Source organism: Silene latifolia, chromosome 2 (assembly GCF_048544455.1).
Source record: "Silene latifolia isolate original U9 population chromosome 2, ASM4854445v1, whole genome shotgun sequence".
NCBI lineage: Eukaryota > Viridiplantae > Streptophyta > Magnoliopsida > Caryophyllales > Caryophyllaceae > Silene > Silene latifolia.
Window position 1 is genome coordinate 191,591,263 of NC_133527.1, and position 24,404 is coordinate 191,615,666.

At 36.5% G+C, this 24,404-nt stretch overlaps 3 protein-coding genes across 3 annotated transcripts in view; 2 read left to right on the plus strand and 1 right to left on the minus strand.

Annotated features, from left to right (window-relative positions):
• Positions 1 to 24,404, plus strand: part of LOC141644049 (putative transmembrane ascorbate ferrireductase 4) — a 150,835-nt gene that overhangs the window by 80,417 nt on the left and 46,014 nt on the right. The window lies entirely within an intron of this gene.
• On the plus strand, positions 1,942 to 2,793 carry LOC141641841 (uncharacterized). Its single transcript, XM_074450488.1, has one exon. It carries the CDS (start codon positions 1,942 to 1,944, stop codon positions 2,791 to 2,793), a length of 852 nt encoding a protein of 283 aa, XP_074306589.1.
• LOC141641842 (protein FAR1-RELATED SEQUENCE 5-like) lies at positions 20,362 to 21,321 on the minus strand. The gene has a single exon (XM_074450489.1). The coding sequence runs from the start codon at positions 21,319 to 21,321 to the stop codon at positions 20,362 to 20,364; it is 960 nt and encodes a 319-aa protein (XP_074306590.1).

The window sequence follows — 24,404 nt, forward strand, 5'->3', positions numbered from 1 at the left end:
GTTTGTTTGTGTTCATAGGATGGGAGAAGTTTGGTTGGCATTTCATTATAAAGGTAAGAGCTTTGATTTCATTGTTCATGATGTCGATTTGTTTCAAGTTATTGACTTAATTTCTGATCTTGGTGATGAAGCACTGAAACAAAACGTTTTAATACCTGATGTTTATGATATGTGGTATAAGGGTAAATTTGGGGATACAATTGCTATTTTGGGTGATATGGATTTGATGGCAATGTTCATTACATTGCATGGTAAGGAGACAATTGATGTTTACTTGGAAGATATTGTGAAGCCTATAAAGGAGTTTAAATTAGCTGATGATCTTAAGAAAATGAGAAAGGAGGAAGAGGAGAAAAAGCAGAGGGAAGAAGATGAGTTGAGGAGGAGGGAAAGGGAGGCATTAGATGTTCAACCTTTAATCATGGAGGTTCCTGTCATTGATTGTGACAGTCTGGAAACTGTGTATGTGAGAGTTCTTGGGTCTCAGGATTGTTCACCACCTATGAACCCCCAAGCTCAGGATTGTTCACCACCTATAAACACCCAAGGTGAACCACAAAATGTACCGACCCAGCTTAACAATTTCAGCCACACATTTTACAAATGAACCTACCCAGTCACAATGCCCTACTTCTGATAGATTTTTAACTCAAACTCAACAACATACTGCACCTATACAACCTTACTCCAAAAAACAACCTGAAACTCAAAAGAAAATGGCAAAAACCACTGCTAGGGGCCAGGATGGTCTAAACACCAATGAGGAAAGTGAAGGATCATCTGATGAAGATTTCACATGTGATGTGGATGTGGATGAGGATGAGGATGAGGATGGGGAATCTGAATATGATACTGATGTAAGTTTAGATGAGGAAACTGAAGGCCTTAAGATGACTGAAGAGGAAGAAAGAGATGGGGCTAAACATCCATTTGCTATTGATGTGAACAGAGATGGGGATGGAGAATATATAACAAAGGCTTACAAAAATGGGAGGATGTATATACCTCAAAAATTTGGTGAGATAACACTTAGGGAATGGGATATGTTTATGGAAAAAGAAGACTTACTGAATGTAGTAATAGATTACTGTATTCAACACAGTTTTACTGTGGTTGTGCCGAAGTCTGATAAAGCTAGGTACACAGTAGTATGTGGTGGATGGAAGTGCACTTGGAAGATCCATGCTTCAATCTTGCCCGATAAGATCACATGGGCTATAAAGACCATCACTGGATATCATAAACAATGTTTAAATATCAAAAGAAATCCGTTAGCAAATGTAGCATGGATGGCAAATAAGTTGAAACCAGACTTGATAGCAAACCCTTCAATGCATGTCCAGTCAATGATGGACCTCCTCCAGTTCGGGTATGGACTTGAAGTAGCCAGTAGAACAATGTACAAGGTTAAAGATGTTGTTGTAAAACTTGTTAATGGGGGTTATGAAGATATTTACAACACGTTAGCTGCATATGGTGAGATGATTAAAGAAACAAATCCTGGATCATGGGCTCTTATCACTTGGAATACACCTCCTGGTGAACAAAATAAATATTTTAAAGCTATGTTTGTCACTTACAAAGCCTGGGTTCAGGGGTTCTTGAGAGGGTGCAGACCACTCATTGGAGTAGATGGTTGTCATCTAAAGGGCAATTATAGAGGTACATTATTGTCTGCCATTGCCTTCGATGGTAAGAACAACTTGTTTTGTGTTGCTTTTGCTATTGTGGGTAAGGAATCCACTGATAGTTGGACATACTTCTTCAGAAACCTTAAGATAACATTTGAACAGCAAGGATGTGTAAAATGGGATTAGACATTCATAAGTGATAGGATGAAAGGGGTAGAAAAGGCTCTAAGAGAAGTATGGGGGACCAGTATAACATAACCTGTTTTAGAGGGCAACAAATACTATATCTGTCCATATCTTCAACAAAGCCATGGAAGAAATAAGGAAGAAGTCATTGCAAGCTGCAGAATACCTATTAGGTGTTCCCCAACAATGGTCTAAGCACCAGTTTGAAAGGGAGGTAATGTGTGATCACAACACTTCCAACTTTGTGGAATCATTTAATGCATTGATCAATGAATTGAAGGAGAAGCCTGTACTGCAGCTGTTGGAGGGGATCAGAACATATTTTATGGAGAAATATTCTGAAAAACGAGAAGTTGCTGAGAAGTTATGGAGGCATGATCTAACCCCATATGCTCAGGGTATACTGGACTCAAATGCTTCTGATAGCAGGTTTTGTGTAGCTATAAATGGTGGTCATGGTGAGCTTGAGGTTTCTGAAGGGACACAACCATTCCCTATTGATCTCACTAAGCACACCTGCTTGTGTGGGTATTGGCAAGTTACTGGCCTCCCTTGCAAGTATGCTTGTAGGGCTATTTACTACTCGATGGGGGATCCTAAAAGATATGTCCATTCATTTTACAGTGCAGACAATTATAAGAACACATATCTTAATTATATGCACCCAATGCCTAATGAAGATGCTTGGTCAACATTCCCATTTCCACATGTGTTTCCCCCAATTTCTGAGAGGGGCATTGGAAGGCCTGCTAGGCAAAGAAAAAGGAAGCCAGATGAGCCAAGGAAGGGTAAAAGATCTGTTATCCTCAGATGCTCCATATGCCAAACCCTTCGGCACAATGCTAGATCTTGCCATGGAGGTCCTACAGCTAGACAGAAGAAAGCTGTTGCTCAAAAGAAGAGGAAGAATGAGGGTCCTGTTCATGGTGCACCAAAGAGAAAGGCAAAAAATGATGAACATCCACAAGTAATTTAAGTTAATTAACTCGCTTAGTATTTACTTAGTTAATTAATTAGTTAAATGAACTTGATGTTAGTTTTTGGAAGGATATGCCACCAAGAAATCACAATGCACCACCGGTAAGTTTTTGGATTGTTATGTTGTAAATTTTGGGATGCATATGATGTAGTTTTTGGAAGGATGAACCATGTAATTTCTTGTTGCTATATGATGTGTTGTAATTTTTTGGATTGATGAACTAGTTGCGCATGAATGAACTTTGAATGGAGTTGTTCAATGGAGGTGTTGAATCTGTTTTATAGTGAAATGTCCAATGGAGGCGTTGAATGTGTATTATAGTGAAAAAAAGATGATGGGTAGATGCTGAATGAGAAAATGGTATATTGCAAACCTCAGAGGTATTTCGTGCAAACTCCATTTTGTTATAAAGTTCTTAAAAAAACTAATTTTCCCGCCAAAAAAGGTTATTGGCCTTAATCTAACTCCGTTAGTCTTAATTTAACGGCCATAACCCAATAAGGGTACCATTGGCACAAATAATAAACTTCAGGGGTACCATAGACACATTCTTAAAAATAGGGATACCATAGACAAAGTGACAAACCACAGGGATACCATGGGAAAAATCCGAAAAAAAAAAATACTCCTTCCATTCAATATATATTTCTTTTTTCAATTGGTCTCCCTTGTGACGGGTTACCATTTGTGGCGGATATTTTGTGAGTTAAAATGATAACAAAATGGGTTAGTGGAAAAAGGGGACCACATAAATAGTGTTGCAGAGAGAGAAAAAGTGGATACTTTGTGAGGTAAAATGGTATCCGTCACTCAAGAGTGACGGATATTGATGGTCACAAACAAGAATTTGTGTTCTTTTTTTGTACACCATTCACAAATAAGAAGAATTTTCTCATTTTCTCCCAATATTTAAGATAAAATATATTTATATGAGATCTCTTGTTTTATTCGTAAAATATTAAATTTTATTATTTTTAAAAAAGTGTAGCTAAAGATATTTACGAGGTAAAACGTGCGTTGGCAAACGTGAAAAAAGAAATGTACCATTTGGAGTTGAATGGGGGAGTACTCTTTTAGGCCATGTTCATTTCAATTCAGTTTGGCTCTATTCAGTTCAATTCAGCTTTATTCAGTTCAATTTAGTTCAGTTTAACTCTTCTCTTCACAAATTAACTCTTATTTCAATTTAGTTCAACTCTAATAACTTCAGTTCAGTTCAGCTGCATGTAGATACCTCATTTCTGCACCTCCCGCCAAACACCCAGTGATGATTGGGCCGCATGTTTAGCATATGTCGTGATTTTATGACGTTTCACAAATCGGTTAGTAAACGGTAACTCGTACACTTGTGTATACCTCTTGGTTGTCATCTAGGTGTCATTACGGTCGTTTTGACAGTAATTAGAGTACATTTGGAGTCCGGGTCAAAAACCGTCTTCATTTTCTAAAACCGTCAAATCCCGAGTCAAAAGCAATGTGCTTGTCTACCTAAGTTTAGGATGTTATAAAATGTCATGGGTATATGTCATTTTGAGTCTCATGTCACTTCTTTGGCCTAAACTTAAAGTTTACATTACAAAATGTGCATTTCATTTAGCTAAAATGATAACCCGACCTTTAGGCCCGTTTTACGAGGTGATAACGACTTTCTTGGGCCATGCCTATTTTACAGAACCTTCTAGATATTTCTCTTAGCTTTCCAACGCCACCAAAATTACCTTATTCCGAGTCTTGTAGAGAAAGTTATGCCTAAAATACGACAGGCTGTCAAACGCGTTTTCTACGCGCAGAAGGAACCTACCCGAGAAAGGACGCAGTAAGTGTTGCGCCTCTTCCAAGAGACGCAGTTCCTGCTGCGCCTTTTCTCAGGGCTTTCTTTTTGTCCAAGTTTTCGCGTTTCAACTAAGTCGGTTGTTTCCGGATCTTTCCTTCCGTATCCTACCCTTACCGTAATTCCTCCGTGTGATTAGTATAAATAGGGACCTTCGTTCCACATATTTTTCACGCGAGTGTCCGCCCTTCTCTTCTCCCTTTTCATTCTAAGACCACGCTCTTGCTTTTTGGCGTCTACGTGCTTGAACTTTCGACCACGTAAGTTCGGATCCTTCTGAGTACCAGCCTCGTTTTGCATGACCGACCAATTTGACCAACTCCACCTTAATCAATTTTGTTTAATTTCCTCTTATAGGGCACTTTCGTCGTACATTCGAGTCGAGCATCACTAAACGTTAACTTAGTTAATCTCGTATCGTCAAACATGTAAGTCTGAGGGTGTAAATCTCATCTTTTATTGTTGTTCTTATTTTTGTAATCATTATTGTAAGGTTTACGTCGAAAATACATTCAAAACCGATTTACAAAACCTTTATTCAAACCCTTTTTACGGATTAACGGGAGACAGATGTCGAGAAGGAACGCAGCAACTGCTGCGCCTCTTCAAAGGGACGCAGTACATGTTGCGCCTCTTCCTGAGGCTGCCGCGGTTCCTGCTTTCTTTCTTCTTCCTTCGTCTTCTGTTTATTTCGTTTGTTTGTTTTTGTTTCGTCTTTGCTTGTTCTTATTTCATTCGTATGATAAATTTTAGCATATAATCTTATTAGTAATTGATCACATTTTTTTCCCGACTTAAATCCCAAGTAATTAATATTTGCGGATTTGCGTCATTAAAATCAATCCGGGTTTTAGAGATTCGATTCATCAATATCAAGTCTCCGAAGTTCATCTTTTGTATATTTTCGTCTGTTCATCGTCATCATCATCAGTAATTTGTCATTAATTTAAGCCTAATTAATTTGTTTTGATAAGTTTAATTTATAATTAACCTCATAATTAATATTGTAATTAATTTGTTCTAATTAGTTTTGTCTCATGTTTTTATTGTTTTTATGACCCTTAAATATGTAAATAACCCGTTAAACCACTTATATCCGAGTCAAATATTATTAATCGAGCATTAAATTACCAATGAATATTAACGATATGCAATTCCGGTTTCACAGCCAGAATTCACCTCAGGAACAGACGCAGTGAGCACTGCGCCCCTTCCAAAGGACGCAGCTCTGCTGCGCCTGTTCCGGGTTGAGTTTTGCCTCTGAACTTCCGTTGTTGCTTTGACCTAATTATTAGTTTACATATTAATCGGTTATTACCCGTAATATCACCACTAATATGTTTATTTTCTAACCTAATTTATTTTCCTTTTCTTTTCTCAAATATCCGTTTTAAGTTTATTTTCGACGTAAATCAATCAAACCATTGTAATTTATTGTAATTTCAATTATTGTATTTTCTCGTATTCTTTATTATCGTTTGTTTGTATGATCTCACATGTAATCAACCTTAAATCTCTACTTTGACGTAATTATATGCTAAATTACATGTTTCACCGACTTAGTTAATTCTCACATGTTAGGATTAATTTATTGTTTGTTGCATTGCATGCATATAATCGACAACATATCAAGTATAGATGATTTTCCCTAATCATTAGTAGAGGTTGCTATCGAGGCGGGCGGGATTAGGTGTTCGATCAAAAGAGCTTCATAATACGTACCCTCACCCCTTACTTCAAATCTCTGTGAACATCCGTGTTCATTGGCATCCACGAGAGTCATTCTAGACATAGAATGCTAAGGGTAACGAGTTCTTAGTGTTCATGTCACTACTTTGTGTCTTGACATGGCACGAGGTATTCAAACGGTTTCCAATTTTCCACAATAAATTGGTGGCGACTCCACAAATGCAAACGCTTGTTTTCCCAAGCGCCCCTGTGGGCCCGCGTCCACAGTGCATTAAATTTAGTTTATTCTAGTTCAGACAGTTTCAATCCAAAAAAACATGGCGAATAAACTTGAACACTCCCTAACTCTAACCCTTTCACACTTTTATCCGCTTTCGGGACGACTTGCCACAGAGCGGTATGCAGATAAGCATTCTTGGTCCATATATGTCGATTGTAATGAGGTCATGGAGCCCGGCTCACCCATGCCTCAGCATTAGATCTTACTTGCTCGGATATCCTCATGACTAACCTTGATGTTCCTTATTGTTCGGTCACTCTTTGAGCTTGGCGAGAAGGCAGTCAATCATGACGGTCACGCTAGATCATCATCAAAACGTGAATCAAGTCACTACAAATTGCACCTTCAAATAAATCATCGTCAAAAGAACCGAAATTTCGATATATCAACCCAATCTCGCATTGTTTTATCATTCAAACTTATGGGAACTAATGGGTAAAGCAAAATACCCATGTAAGATCTTGAAACATAAAGTTCATCGTTTGTTTGTTTGTTTTGTCTTTTTCGGAGAAGAATTCAACGGAAACATAAAATAATCAAAAGATTTTGTAATATGAAGCTAAGTTATATACAAGGAAAGCGAGTCTTTCTCGGTGATTTTCGCTGGCTTGACTTGTTTGCACAACCTGGAAATTTCAGAAAGATAAAATTCAGCAATTATTAAACGGTAATGTGCAAGTCTGTGATTGACACAGTAAAATGAAGCATTTCCGCAGGTTGAAATTGAAAAGTAACAAACGACATGGGAAATTGGGGTTCGATTATTGCGTAATTTTACGGAAACTAAAATTCCACGTAGGTTGAGGAATAGAATACAAAACTAAAAATTCGTCATGTAAAAACAATGAATTAGCTTTATTAGAGAAATTACTGGAAAATAGGGTTAAAATATGGACACAAATTGATGAATCTTAGGGAAATTAACATGCATTAAGAAATTAGAATAATACAATCGTCATTAATTTGAAAAGCAGATTACCTTAATTTGGAGGAATGAAACTCTTTAATGGCGGTTTCAGCGAATTAGAGGGACGAAAATGATAGTGATGAATGACTTAAACCATAACTTCAGAAGCACATTTAAAAAGTGCCGAAAAATATGAAGCGTAAAGACGAATAAGGTAGAATGTAGAAGTGTGGTGATCGGAGACGATGATCGATGGAAGAGAGAGAAAGCGAGATGAGTGAGAAAGGGAAAATGTAAAAATGAATGGAACTGGAGGGTTTGGGGGTGTGCGACGGTTATGAAAAGTAAATGCTGACTATCTTAACGTGTGTAGAATAGTGGTTCTCACAGTTCTCATTGATTCCGAATCTATATATATATATATATATATATATATATATATATATATATATATATATATATATATATATATATATAGAGAGAGAGAGAGAGAGAGAGAGAGATAATTAGGATCCTGTACGAACCAAATTAAGTTACGAACCGTACGAACTAAAAATTTCCCTCACTGTTTGTCCTTGTTTCACACGACTGTCACTCACAATCACAATAATAGCAATGAGGACCGCTTTCTACTCAACAACGACGACGGTCTCCGACGACGACGGCCATGGCGAAGTCGACTTGATCTCCCATTGGCTTCCGACTTCGACGAGATCTCTATCTTCGTTAATTGTTGTACGTTTTCCCCCTTTTTCGTAACCCTAATTTTAGAAATTGATGTTATATTTTGTGTCACCTTAATTCTAATTTGATTTTTGATCTTTATTAAGTTTCAAATGTTGTTTATTGAAGCTCAAATGTACATAATTAATGTTTTTATTGCTTTTACTTCATTTTTTGTTTGAAATTTCATACCATTGATTGGTGGTCGTCCTGGTCAAGGTTCTGGTGACTGTGATGTTCAGTTGGTGTTGTGTTCATATAGCTGTATTTTTCACTCTAGATACACATCGCTTACCTACAGCATACACATGCTTCTTCTACAGGATACACAATAGTCTATGCATGTCCCACCATAGGTACACATTTGTCACTTACTGAATACACATGGTCTTTCTAGCGGATACACAAATTGATTTATGTATTCGCTGGTTATATACATAGCTCGATAGATGCACCTGTTTTAGTAGCTAGATGCACCTGCTTTAGTAGCTCGGTACACATGGTCTTTGCTAGCTTTCTATAGCAAACTTCTCCTGGGTGTGAGGTGTATTTTTTACTTAGAGAAGCTGGTTGATAATGGTTGTTGTTTTGCGTTTCCATGTTTAACTTGGATTTGTTTATACAAGCTTTTTTTTGCTTTCAACACGATTATATGCCCTTTTGCGAACAGTGTACTTATGTCGTTCTCAACATTGTATTTCATTTAGTCATTCGAAAACCACCTCGATACAAATAGACCATAGGATCCACCTTTGGCTCTTTGAGAGTTGGAGACATTGGTTTTCATGCTGATGTACAATCCCTCTGTCCATGAGTAAATTTTTTTGGTTTTCATTCTTAGTTGTGTTGGGTCAGAATTCAGTAGAATGTCACGTTTTTGGCTACGTCTACAATTAGGATTCCATTTTAGGTCTTGTTACTATAGATACATATTTATCATTCACTGAATACACATGCTCCTTTCACTGGATACACGAATTGATTCACGTATCCACTAGCAATAAGGCTCTGCACTTATTTGAAAAATTATGGTGGTTGTATTGATGAGGGTTTTGCTGACTGTGCCGCTCATTTAAGCTGTGTTCATAGCTATATTTTTGACCCTAGGTACACATTTATTACCTACAGCATACACATGTTTCTTTTACTGGTTACGCAAATCGATTCATGTATCTGTTAGCAATATTATGTGCATGGTTTGGTAGATACATGAATTGATTCATGAATCGATTCATGTATCTGTTAGCAACAGTATATTTACTGTTTTTATGTGTTGTGTCACAACACGTGGTATTTGTTACCATAGATACACATCTGTCACTTACTGAATACACATGGTCTTTCTACCGGATACACAAATTGATTTATGTATCCGTTGGTTATATACATAGCTCGATAGACGCACCTGCTTTAATAGCTAGATACATATCCTTATTTACTTTAGATGCACTTGAATTTGTTCTAGTATACAATCCTCTTATCACGTAGATACACACTTCACAGTAGGTAGGTACTTACATCTAGGACACTAAGTACACTATTTTTTAATTTTCTGTATAAATTAGGATTTTGGGTTGGGTGCTTGTTGACATTTTGAATGAGATTTTGTAAAGTTTAGTAATTGTGTTTGTTTTCATAATTTGTCAGTGCTTTAATTGTGTTACTTATTCCCACCATTACCAAGTTGTTTTATAAATGTCACCTTGCAATCTTTTAATCAAATGGTTTAATTATTCTTTTAGGTTACAAATGGATAAGTTGATGATATATGATGGTGGTGCAAGTACAAGCAAACAAAACCAGAATGTTGTTACTTAGAGAAGTCCTTCCAAGAAAGTTGTTAAAAAGAATAGGAAAGAAGATGATGATTTTGGGCAGTGTTATTTGAGAACGCGGATGTCACCTAAAATGTTGTTGACATTTATCAACAGCAATTTGAGTGCAAAACAAGTGGGCGATATAAAGGACATGGGTTTTGGTGGCCTTCTTAATCTCCCGACAGATATGGTTCCAGGTGCTCTTGCTCATTGGCTTGTTACCAGATTCAACACATCGTCATGCTCTTATATGAAAGGGCAACTTCAAATAACGGATGAAGATGTTCATTTATCACTTGGTATTCCAATGGGTGCAAATGATGTCACGATAGCTTCCTCAACAGATAGGAGTGTTGATTTCATTGAGTTAAAGAGTAGATGGTTGACACAATTCAATAATAAAGATCCCACAAAGGTTGATGTTAAGGACATACTACTGCTACTTATAAGCCAAAGAGATGGCGGGGAAGAGTTTAAAAGAAATTTTATTGTATTCATCGTCTCGTAATTTTTAATGGGCGTAAAAGGAACTTGTGCCAGCTTGCGTGTGTTGAAGTGTCTGCAAGATATTTCAGCTGTCTCATCACTAAACTGGTGTAAATTCACTCGACAACAGTTTATTGAAGTTGTTAAAAATTGGAAAAGTTCTGAAAATGATAACTTTGCAGGGCCTATCATAGTGTTCGTGTTTATCTATCTTGATAGAGTATCCTTTAGTTACTTTTCAGTTCCTCAAGTTTTCCCAACAATAGATTCATGGACGAAGGAAAGGATTAAATCTAGGCTTAAGGAGGAGATGAAGGACGGTTTTGGTACTGGAGGTGTTCTATGTCGTATTGTCAAGGGTACAGTTCAAGAAGTAACTTTCAGTATTTCAACACAATCAGATATGTCTGAGGCTTCCATTCGACAAACAGAGAGTACTGAGGATCTGAAGGTTACTGACAACCTGACGTTTAATGAGGATCAAAAGTCTACTGAGACAGTTGCGAAGGACAGTAAACAGAGCAGTATTTTTTCTGTAAAGAAATTGGCAGAAGATGCAAACATTCTTGCTCTTGCTTATTCTAGCTTCTCAAAGTCGATGGCAGAAGCTAAAATGAATTATCCAGTGTGTAAGATTGTACAACAGATGGCTCAAATGGCGTCTGCTTTAAGTGATTGTCGTTATTCATCAGATCCTACAACAGAGGGATTGAATATTCCTGGAAACAAAGTTGAAAAGCCTGAGAAAGTGGAAGAGAAGGAAGCTGATAAAGTGAAAGAGAAGGGAGGTAACAATGTGAAAGAGAAAGGAGCTGAGAAAGTGAAAGATGATGGAGCTGAGAAAGTGAATGGTGCTGTTTGTAATGAAGATGATAGTGAGGAGCAGGATCCACTTACTAAGTTTGGGAAACTGAAATTTGAAAGTGAGGAAGAGTTGTGGGCAGCTTTTGTTAAATTAGATATTGCTTTGGGAAAACAGCCAGCAAATCAGACAAGTAATGTTAAGGAAAAAGAAACTCGTGTAATGGCTTCCGATCCTATTGTCGTCAACACCAAGGCAAAGTCAGCTTCTCCTATTATTTTGGACTCTGAGTCGCAAGAGTTTGAGCCACTAAATTTTGAGAAAAAAGCAAAATCGTCATCATTTGTTCGCCGGTCTCCACGGTTTAATCACCCCTCTCCTCCAAAGTTTACACCTCCTTCCCTTTCATTGGATACGGATTTTACCCCACCTTCATTTACATTACTTAGTTCAAAATCACAATCACAAAGAGATGAGTATAAAAAGTTATGTGAAAAGGTTGTAGATCTTGGAGACGGAATTGAAGTTGTAGAACCACTTGTTGTTGAACCCCTTTCTTCATTGCCACCAAAAGAACCAACCCCCATTAAGAGAGCAATGCTTAAGAGAAAGAGAGTTGAAACACAATTTTTCAGATCCCCTTTCCTTCAGAGAAGTATTCTAGTTGCTGAGAATTTGAATAAATTTGAAAAAGATGTGTTGGAATATTTATTTTCAGATTCATCTGAAGAAATGTATGAATTTTTTTAACATTGTGTATGAATTTGTGTTACATACTAGTTTTTCATTTGATGAATTTGTGTTACTAACTTTTATGTATACCTGTTTTATCCAGTGAGATTTTATTCCAAAGTGAGCAACACAAACTTAGTCGGGCAGCTTTGAAGACAATAGTGACGGGTGATAGAATCCCTATTGATGGTTATCAAATTTAACCTCGCAAGTGCACGATTGTCGTTGTACACTATTGAGGGTCAATACCACGAGGAGCTAGGAAGAGTATTAATCATTCTAATCCTTAAGCTTAGCTAAGTCGATAATAAAAAGGTGAGGGTAATATTATAACAACTAAACTAGACAAAATAAAATGCAATTTAACAAGAGAAGGAAAGATTAGCAAGATAAGATTAAGTTGTAAATCAAATGATTAAAAGGCCTAGAACTCGGTTCTCCCACAACAATTCGTAATTCCACATCACGATTTCCTAGGCTAATTATTCGGGTAGACAAGTAAGGAGGAGATGGCTCTAATTCGCCTACTAACTCCCTCTCGGGCTCATAATAGGACACTAGCACTACCCACCAACCCCCATCTCGGGTTCAAAGGTCGGAATCTCTAGCTTAACACCCGGCTACCCCAAAAACATGCATTTTCCCAAGGTAGACTAACATTGGCTAAGGTCATTAAGCCCCATCGAATTCCGGGTCATCCCACTCCTCCTCTGGGAGGTCGATTTCAAACACTAGCCTAGAGGTACCCTCCCTTGGTTCTCCCTTTCGGTCTCAACCTAGGTTAGTGAAAAGACCAATTTACGGGTATCCAATTCACAACCTAACCAACTTTCGTTGGTGGACAAGGGTTACAAATCGACACTACCCACAATTGACCCATAAACCAATTCAATCCTCTAGACTACCCTCACTAATCTCCCCCAACAATTAGCCTTTATGTGAATCAATTTGTGAAATTACTCATGTCGGGTCAAACTGAGTCCTAGTAGAAGACTACTCACTAATCATGTTTCTAAAGACAAAAGAAACAACAAAGATGGATTCTTTAAGCATAATCATGGTGGAAGAATAAATCTACTACTAATCATTCAATAATCCAACACAAATTAGGAAGAAAGACAATTAAATCTAAGAATTGATGAGGATTAAACTAAAAGACACAAACTTTAACTCGAGAAACTCAAAGATTCAATCTTTGGCACAAGGAAAAATCAAAGACTCAATCTTTGAATACAAACAACAATGGTGAACAAAGAAAAGATGAACAAGAGAGATATAAACAACAATCAAACAACAAAGGGTGCAATTCTAACTTAAACAACTAAACAAAACTTAAGAGAAAGACAAAATGTAAACAAATGAAATTAAGAAGAGAAATTATACCAACTCAATAGCAAAGAAAGGAACTTGGATTGAAAATAAGAAAGGAGATGCCTTCAATCTTCTTACAACCCAATTTCTACACTAATAATGGTATAATTATTGAAGAACTTGTTCTAATTAGGGAAAGATTAACAAAGTAATTAACAAGGTTCTGAAACTTGGAAAAGGGAAATAATTAGATCTAGGGTTCTTATTACAAAATGAGAGAGTAAGAGAGACTAATTTCTAGTCTAATTTCTAAGGTAATGGTGAGTAAGTGATGTGTAAGGTGAATCCTATTGCTAATCACCCAAGATCAACGTGAAAAACAAAAAACAACAATATCAACGATTGAAACAGGGCAATTGAGGAAGCAGGGGGGCCCTGCCGGCACGCCGGCCGCCGTCGAGGTTACCGGTAGCGAGACCATCAAAGAAAGGGGAAGAATTAATATGGTGTGTGCGGGTTGCCGGTGCACCGGCAGAAGGGCCACCGGTAGAGAGCAAGATTTGTGCGAGATTTGAAGAGGAATGGAGTTGCGTGCCGGTTGGCCGGCTGCCGGTCATTATGCCGGTACCGAGACCTTCACAAAAAGCGCAGAATCTGTGATGTATTCCCAGCCGGTTGAAGGAGCTGCTGCCAGTAAGCCGGCATGGAGAAACATCATTCTCATTAGTTCAGTTTCATGCGTAAATTTGACGGTGGTGATGCGAATTGGGCACTACTGATGCCGGTGGTTGTCCAATTGGTGGGTGCGGCAGAGGTAAAGGATAAAGTGGGTTTGTGGCGGTTGTCGTGGGTAGCGGATAAGGTTGTCTATGGTGGCTGTTATGGTGGTGGGAAGATGGTGTAGAATCGAGTGGTAGAAGCAGTGAGGGAGATGTAAATTCAGAGCAACTGTAGTGAGAGTCGTGTTTATGGCTTGGCCATGGTTAAGTGATGAAGCCATTGTTAAATGCTGGTAATGGGTTTTGCGAAAAGAAACAGAAGGTTGAAAATTTAGCACTTTGGTTTGATTGGTGTTAATCAAAGCAAAGGTTGACCTTGGAATTTATGTGCTTAACAGCTCAACTCAACTACGCTGAGTATTTCAATTTGTTTGACCCGTCTTGACTCGTCTCAATCCGACTTGCTCCTCAATTTCCGTCTCATCTGCATATGATATTAATTAAAGTAATAATAATACTAATATTATATAAAAACCGACTAATTATTCAATATAACTAAGACGACTAATTATTATAAATTAGTAAATAAATGAGCTATTAAGTCGATTGAAGGGCACAAAATCGAGTCGAATAAAAGGTTAAAGTATGAGTAAAATGACGCTAAAATATGAGCTATCACCTATATCTCTCATATATGCTTGGTGTCTCATTTTGAACAAAGGTGAAACATGCAGAGCTGCCAGTTCACCGTATAGGGTGTATCTTCCGAAAACAGATGATGAAGTAACTTCTATAACTATCTCATGTTATTCTTGGAATTAGTCATGTGTATCTCTTCTGCATTCATACTCACTGCATTTCTAATTTTCTTTTTTTTGTTATCAGCAGGATCCCCGTACTGCTACTCATACTGCCGGCATTGATCACAATTTTGAAGGAGCAAATCTTGTAAGTGCATATTGGGTTTTAGTGCACGTTAGGTTTTTTCATTAATATTTATTAATCACTGTGCCCAGTTTCCTATTATTTTTATCATGTGGTACTTATTTTTCTTTTTTGCAAACATGGGATTTGCAGATATTTGTTCCAATAATATCTGAGACGCCTTTTGTGTTTTGTTTTAACTTCATAACAATGAAGCTGGAAATTCTACATGTCATGAAGCCAAAATTTGTCAACTATGCAACAACGATTCAGCCTACGGTATGTGACGAGGGCTAATCTGTTTATCATTCGTTTTTTGATTGTGTGTTTTTGGGTTTCCTATTAATTTGGTTTGGTTAAACTAATTTGTTAAATATAGATACAATTTGTTATGAATTGCTTAGTCCAAAACAAGATTCCGTCTATAGAAGACGTTAAGGGGCTAGTGACAGAGGAGTTTATTCCGAAATCAAATTTGGGTGATGGAGTTGATTCCGGAATTTATCTCATGCGTTTGTTGGAAAAGTACAGAGGCACTAGAAAGAGTTTTCCTTTGGGTCTAAATGATGTAAGTTGTGATTCATATAGTATAAACTCAGAGTATTGGGTTTATTTGTTTGGTTGCATTGCTTTAAATTGCTAGATACATTCATCTAGCTAGCTATATACACTTCAAAATAAAACATAACTCGACTCAAGACAAAGTCTATATACATGTTGTGGTTAACATATATTTCAATTTGTTTTGTAGCACAATCAACTTAAGCTTTTTGCTACAAGAGTTTGCTCTGAAATTTGTTGTTTCAACGGTAATCAACTGAAGGATAAAGTCTTATCACAAGCTGGATCTTCATGTTTGGATGTGAGGTATCCTTTTATTCCTTTATTAAATATAAGCATAAAACATTTCAATGAAGTTGTACTTATCAGAAGCTGCATCTTTGTGTTTAGTACTTAATAGTTGGCGATAAATTTAATTGTTTGATTTGACACTGATTTTCTAGGTTTAAAGCAGTTGACCAAGAGTTCCAAAATAAAAGACAGTCACAATGTCAACGTCAACGTCAACTTACAGACACAGAACTCCTTGGTGTTGTTATGAGGCGGGGTAAAGACGTCGAGTAAGTTGTTAAATTGATCACATATTTGTACAATTCTCCATGTTGATGCACTTTGTTCTAATTATTTTCATATGTAGTTTAAATGAGTTTCTTTTGCAAACTGAGTGGATAGGAGTGTGCCGAAAAGCAATGCAAAGTTTGCAAAATCGTCACTGGGTAATGGATTTGGTAAGTATGTAGATATTTATTTTTTATTTTTTATATTTATACTGATGTATGTGTCACATTTTTAGAATATGATGCTTTATATGTAGGTGCTTGATATGTATGGTATGATGTGCACATATGATAGAAATGATATTCTCTACTTGCCATCAACTGTGCAGGTAGGTAATTAAGATATGCTTTTTGTTTGAGATTCAAAATGCACCTTTCTGATGTTTTAGTAGTCCATATCTAACCCATTTTTTAAAAAAATTTCTAGTTTGCTAAGCCTCATTAAGTCCTAAGAATGGGAACATTGTCTGGTGTCCTCATCTAAAGATGCACTACAAGCCTAAAAATAGAGCAACTATTGATAAGGTAATTTTTTTTAATGGAGTTTTTGCGAACCTAATTTTTTTTATTGAAGTGACTATTGTTCGTGTAACCTCCACTTTGTTTGGTGTATTTGTGGCCATTTTCGGAATGAAGTAAACTTTTGTGTTTGACAATTCATTTTTGATTTTCTTTATCTTTGTAGGTTTTTTTTACGATTGGCAAAAATGGTAATCATTGGTTAGCTTGTGTGTCGGACTTGAAGAAGCAGGAAAACTATATTTTGGATTCATGCAAGCCAAATACAAAAAATATAGATGAAATGGAGGACTATACTTCTTATGTGGAGGATATTGTATGGACTTTACTCGTGTTTGTTATATTTTATGCTTTTGGTATTATCAGTTATGATTGAATAAAGCTATTAATATTTTGATGATTGTTTGTCTTTCAAAAGTATTCCATGTTTCAAATCAGTTCGACCACCACAATGGTTACAAATATCTAAAAAGCATTATCTTTTTTCCTCCTATTATTGTGGATGTACCTCAGCAAGAAAACATGTAAGTTTTCTTTAATTCATAAATTCTGATCTACTAATGCAGGCTGTCTCTATAACAGATTGCAGTTTTTTCAATCTCACACTGTATTTTTGTGTAGTTATGATTGCGGACTATATGTTATGAAGTTTCTGGAAGGCGCATTAGTAGATCATAATTTGTAGGAGGACAAGAACTATTTCAAAGTGAGTTTAATGGACTTAATAACTATTTTTGTTATATTGAAAAATTTGGTAAAATCATATATAACTTTGTGTCCTATGGAAGAAATCATATAACTTTGAATGAGATTGTCTCATTCAAAACCTAGAGGTACCTATAACTAATGGAGAGCATCATTCTTCACCAGCAGCAGTAATGCCTAGCCAACATGTTGTTTTTAACTTTCATTTCACTTGTTTCTAACTAAATTTGTGCCATTTTATTTTGCAGAATATCATTGGTTATCGTCGAGAAATTCTGTTGAAACTATTAAAATGGGAGAAAAATACTCTGAAGGTAAATTACACAGCTTTATGACGATAGTTACACTTATTTAAACTGCTGGATACACATCTTTGTGAGACTAGTTACACGTCTATTTTGCTGTGTACTAAGACTACGTTGTTGTTGATACAAATCATAGTTTTACCTTCAAGGGATTGCAGTCGATACACATCTATGTGTTATAGATACACATCTGCTGCTGTGTAGATACACATATGGCATGTTATCTGAAAGACTTTTGTGGGAGGGGGGGGGGGGGAATTAAAAGCAGATACACATATCCTGTTTTCTAGATACACATCTGCTACTGTGTAGATACACATAGGGCATGTGTATCTTTCAAGACCCTAGGGGTGATAGTTGCATTTACTTAAACGGCTGGATACATATGTATGTGAGACCAGTTACATGCCTCTTTACTGTGTATCAAGACTACGTAGTTTTTGAGACTCCAAAATTTTTGTCAACGGGTGTAGATGCGCTCTGCTGCCTCAGGAGTGTGCTTATTGTGCTTCCTATATTCTTCAGGAGTGTTATGACTTGAGTCATAGGTTTAAGTTTAATAGTTAGGGTTGGGTCTCCCAAAGTGAAAGGAACCTGTGTTGGCTTAAGAGCACAAACAAAGTCTCAAGAGAGGAGGGGAGTGTTATGACTTGAGTCATAGGCTTAAGATTTTGTAGTTGAAGAATGGAAATCTGGTCTGATTTGGAGACTATGCTGCTTTAACTTTTATAGATTAAATGCGAGCTTACATTAATCAATCCAACATCTCTGTAACCGATTAGTTACTACGTGTTCTGTAAGTTATTTTTTTTACATGGGGAAGTATTTAGGACTTTGCTTATGTTGACTAATCTTTATTTACTTGTCCTAATCTTTCTTGAATTCATGATACTCCTGTTATTTTTTAGGTTACATTCTGTACTGTCTGATTTTTGCTCATTTTTTCTTGAAAGAGCCAATTGTATGCTCCCTAAATATGTCTGTTATAGTTGATGAATCAAAGATGGTGGATTATATAGGTGGAAGTCGTTTAGCAATGCCTGTTGAAGTTGTGCCATTTTGTTGGAAATTTTCGGCCGAAAGGTTGAGGATTTTGTTTGAGGATAAAGGGTGTGTTGTTAAACTTTGAACAATGGGTGAAAATGGTGAAGAACCTTATGTTACTGATAATGGGAATTATATTGTTGATTTGTATTTGAAAGCGGATTTGGGTGATTTGAGTTTAGCTAGTGATGCTATTTTGAGGCTTCCTGGTATTGTTGAGCATGGTATGTTTATTGGTATGGCTACTACTGTCATTGTCGCTGGCGAGCTCGGGATTTCCATCAAGAATAAGTAGAGTTGAGATTCTGATATTTTGTGTTTTCTTATGGTGGTGTTTGTAACTTAGTTTGTTCATTCTCCTGTTTTCTAGATAAGGAGAGGAGGGAAAAAAATAAGGTGGGCAGTTGAAATAAAAGTGGATACACATCTTCTGTTTTCTAGATACGCATCTGCCAGTGAGTAGATACACATAGGGCATGTGTTATATGAAAAACCTTAGGGTTATTTTGTATAGATTGATGTACAAAGATGTTATTTTTTATTTGAAAATTTATTAAAGTAACTTAATGTCACTTTTTTCATGTTTTTTTTGCCAGGTCAGTTGCTAGGATCTTTTTAAGAAGATGGATGAAATCTAGTTTTCTGGATATTTTGTGTTTTCTTATGGTGGTGCTTGTAATTCAGTTTGTTCATTCTCTTTTGTGAATATTGTCAAATTCACAACATGTTATTCAAATTCAGAGTATGTTATTCAAACATTCCTGCACCATTTTTTAGAAATGAAGTATATTTAAATTTTTCCATCAAACTCGATTCATTATCGTTGTGTGGTTGACATGCTTGGATAGGGTGATCTACTACAGTAGTCCAAATTTACATTACACTAGTCAAACCATTTTTTATTGAATAATTCGCAGTAATAAAGAACACGATGATTATTTTAATTCATAATTTTTCTTACTTGCTTTGTAATGACAAATGATGGGATTGCATATTATGCCATTTATGGATGTGCAAAGAGCTGAGTTCTGCTTATTAAATTGAATACTTGTTAGAATATAACCTCGTGTCACGGTATTACGGATCTAGGGAGTATAATTAACTAAAAATTTGTTAGGATGCTGCGTTGATACTTATTCTACCTGGAATACCCAATGATTCAATCCAATTGGCAAAGTGTGGACAGTAAAAGGAAACAAAAACAGAAAACTAGGAACTTCTATTATTGCATGTCCAACATGACAATCCTTCGAAGTCTTCAATACTACAAGTTTTCAGTTGTAAGCAAACCAACAAGACAATCCTTCCGCAATTTAGAGTTAGATATTACATACTTTCTTAGAAGTTTTTACTTACTACTAAGTCCACAACAATATTGTAAATGGCTTACACTTTTACTCACTGAAATCAAACTGAAATGAACTTTTGAGTAGCTCGACTTAGGCAATCACTTTTGAGTGACTCGACTCGGACAATTTTTACTATCATGATGAGTCATTTCACCGCATGCACGACATTTCCTAAGAGGCTTTGCATTTTCTTGTACTGCTTTTTCTTTGCTTGAAGTAATGCGTCTTCCCGATCCCTTATTCTTGCATTTTTCTGGTGGTAGAACACTAGTTAGGAATTTTTGACCCAATAAGCATCTCAATTTCAGCTTTCTTGTTTTTTTGACTTCCCACATTTAACTGAAATCATCAATTTCTCATTGAAACTGCGAAGAAGTTCAAGCAGCTCATCACCAAGTTCCTCATTATCCTCAACAAGCGAAACCGAAGTAAATACTTCCGACCACAATTCACTTATCTTGCTTTGGTGGTTTTCTATCGACACACAATCAGCTAGGAGTGTTGTCCCAACAACATTAAAAATAGGGCGGCAGGTTGCATTTTTGCTCCATCTGTCTAATAGATACTCCCTAGGTATTTCATCAAACCCTCTATCCTTCAACACCCACAGAACATGCTTACAAAGTAACCCGATTCTTTCAAACATTTTACACGAGCAAGAAAACTTGTTACCAGTCAAATCAACTGTGTATACCTTGTTTTTCTCACGGTCCATTATTGAAATATGGTCATTGTAGTCTTCAATCGTCCTCGGTGAAAGACCACAACTAAAACATGCAGCTTGGAGTTCTTGTTGGAATTCATAAAACAGAGTTGTTGTGTAAAATTCAGCAGTTTTCTTTTCTAAAAGGAGAGGTGTTGATAATTTTGGAGAAGTGTTTTTATCATCAGCTGTCACCGTTAAATATTTCCATTGCTGAGTATCCATAGCTGATTGGAAACGCATCCAAAACTCGACAAGAGTAAGGTGCAGGTTAGTGAAATTCCCAAAGAAGCTATTTTCAGATTCTGACCTTGATGTTGTTCGCATAATCCCGCCAAGATATATGTCTCTAAAGTAGGCGGGAATCCAAGTTGCACGAATGTCAAACATTGATTTCAGCCATTCATGATCAGAAAGCTCATACGTGGAAAGAATCGACTTCCATCTCAATTCAAATTCTTCTGTATCAATCTCTCCATCCCAAACAATAGAATTTATTTCCTTCAAAAAGTTCGTTTTTTGGCAAATTGATGGACCGACTTTGTCTGGCAGGTTTTTCATTATATGCCACATGCATAATCGGTGTTGTGTTTGGTCACCAAACACACCTTTTACAGCTTGATTGATGCCTCGGCATTGGTCAGTTATTATTGTAGAAGGATAGCAATCATCCATAGCCTTTACAAAATTGTCAAACAACCACGTAAATGATTCTTCATCTTCCTTTTCTTAACAAACCACCCGCAAAAGTGACACACCTTTTATGGTTGTTCACACCCGTGAAAGGGCAAAACATCATTTTATATTCATTGAAGTTATAAGTAGCATCAAAAGAGACGGCTTCACCAAAAAGAGCCTAGTTTTTAATTGAGATTGGATCTGCCTGAAACACCTTACTTAGTCTCTTATGATCATCCACATCAAAGTCGAAATAAAATGATGGAGACATAGCCTTCTTTTGCATGAAAGTTTCAAGTAACATCTCAGCATCATATTCCTTGATGTATTTCTTAACATCCCTTGAAATTTTTTTGAAATCTTCTAAAAAAGCCCCAACATTTTTGTACCCTTTTACATATTCTTTGAACATTCTAAATAAATCCACCGGACCATGATTAACTCTTGAATTATCCATGATTATTTTCTTGTGAAAGAGATTCAAATTTCTAGATGGTTTCAAATGAATCATTGTTGATGGTGTAACCATAGCATGTATGTGAACCTTGACGAAATCATAAATTTCATATTCATCAGTATCCATCCTCCTAAAACTAACCTTAGCTTCACATCCTGTTCTTGTAACAGTCCTCTTCCTCTTAGTTCCCTTATTCCTACTTTTGCCTTCTTTATTACACACACAACGTTTGTGTGTAATAACCCCTTTAACCAATTTTGTTGAATCTAACCTTGGAACCCACAAACTTTGGCATATTTGTTGTAAAAATCTATGCCATCTTCCAAATTTGGAAATATCATCCCATTGATTGGTTTAACATGTTCTGGACAACTCGGGAATCCGAAAATTATATGTTCAGAACCAACTTCTGGGGTTTTTACAAGACAATCAACAAAAAGATCGTTATTTATGTCAAACCAATTTTTATTAGCTAGTCTAATAATGAACAAGATACAATTTTTTTACCAGATGCATCAGTCAATGGAAGTACACAAGGAATATCATTGTCTGCACAAGAAATGCACAAGAAATTATACACAGTAGAATACGTATCTTAAGATACACTCTGATCAGTCCATATTAAAGTGTAACTCAACAGCAAACACAAAAGTGAGAGATACACATCACTATCATATTAGATACACCAGTTCATGTATTAAGATACGTCTTTTTTAATTTTCAAATAATGAATATGAAGGTGCATTTTTTGTACCTGGTGCATAAGTCAAGGGAAGCGGTATATCAGTACTGCCTGAAGCATGGACATTAGTAGTAGGTATACTATCTGCAAACGTACACATATCAATCAAATTAGGTACTCTAGTTGTTGTGTCAGAATATATGTTTTTTAGATACTGACCTTTCACTAGCTAGGTACACTCTTTTAGCTACCTAGACAGGGCCGGCCCAAGGGGTGTACAACCCGCGCGGCCGAACAGGGCCCCCAGATTTTGGGGCCCAATTATGTTTAAGGCCTAAAGATAAAAGTTGCTCAATACATACATTAACAGTATTAATGTTTATGGTGAAGTGGCAAGCAGTTGAAATGCCACAGCAAATACCCTTTTGTTCGATTCGCACTTGCGCATTTTTTTGTAAATTTTCTAGTCACGGGGCCCACTGTGTTCCTCTTTTCCACAGTGCTCCATTTTTTTTAATTTCTGAATATATTTTCTCGATAATTGTGTACTCCCTCCACACACCTATTTTCACCCCATTTGCTTTATTGCGGTCTCCAAGACGACACTTTGACCGTAATTTTCGACTTCTATATGTTAATTTTTTTTCTTGAATTTTTTTTTTGTGGAAGCTATCATGAAAATAAGTGTGAATATTTTTATTTTATAATCTAATAATTTTTATTCTCCAAGTTATTTACGGTCAAAGTTCGAAAACTTTGACCTCCCAAAAGCAAATGGGGTGAAAATAGGTGTGTGGAGGGAGTATTTGATAGTGTTTTCTTTTTCTTTTTCTTTTTATTTAACTGTCCTATAATATAAGACTGTCCGAGAAGAACAAAAGCCGAGTGTTAATATTTACAAAAAATGCATAATTGCGGAATCGACCATCTGAAACAAGAATTTGCGGATTTTTTTTTATTTTTGATAATTTGTTTGTCGATCATGTGGTTTAACCATTTACTCTTTAAACAACATTCCAAGTATTTTGGTAATGATTAAGGTCGTGGCTTAGATTATTTTTTGTCTAATCGTGAAAAATATACTCTGTGGATAGTGCCACTTGCATATTGTGAGAGGGCATTATCCGTATTCAGCTTGTGACGGATAGTGCCCGTTCTCAATGAAAATTTGTGTTAATTAGGGCCCCTGTTCGGGGATTTCGCACAGGGCCACCGAAATCTCCCAGACGGCCCTGTACCTAGATACACTTCTGTTAGTGGCTCAATAAGCACAAGGAAAAACACAAAAAATCATAACTAGCTGGAAAAAAATTCTGCAGAGGTACATATCTTCATGACCCTAGATGCACATGTTCAGTTCTCTAGATACATACTATTTAGAGGTAGAAATTTAGCTAGCTGGAAAATGTACTTAACAAGTTAAAGACGTGTATCTTGTCTAAGGTCACATTTTCTGACATCTAATGTTAATTCGGTAATAGGAAACCATTCATACTTACATTGCATACCTATGTGACTAAACCATACATTTCCTAATATGTCAGCAAAAATGTGATGCATTTCTTTGGATGCAGGAATTCTATTAGAAAAAAGAATAAAATTCCTAACCGCAAGCAGGGACTGAAAGGGGAAAAAAAACTATGCAATCGAGCATTATGCTAGGTCATTGGAAAATTTGCTTCAGAAAGGAGAGTCTCAAAGTCCAAATTACAGAATACGAATCAACGAACAATCACAAATAATGCTCCTACTACACTACCTCTAACATTCTCAATTTCTCATTGCCAGATACGATACACTAATCTTACAGTTCTCACCCAGCATTTA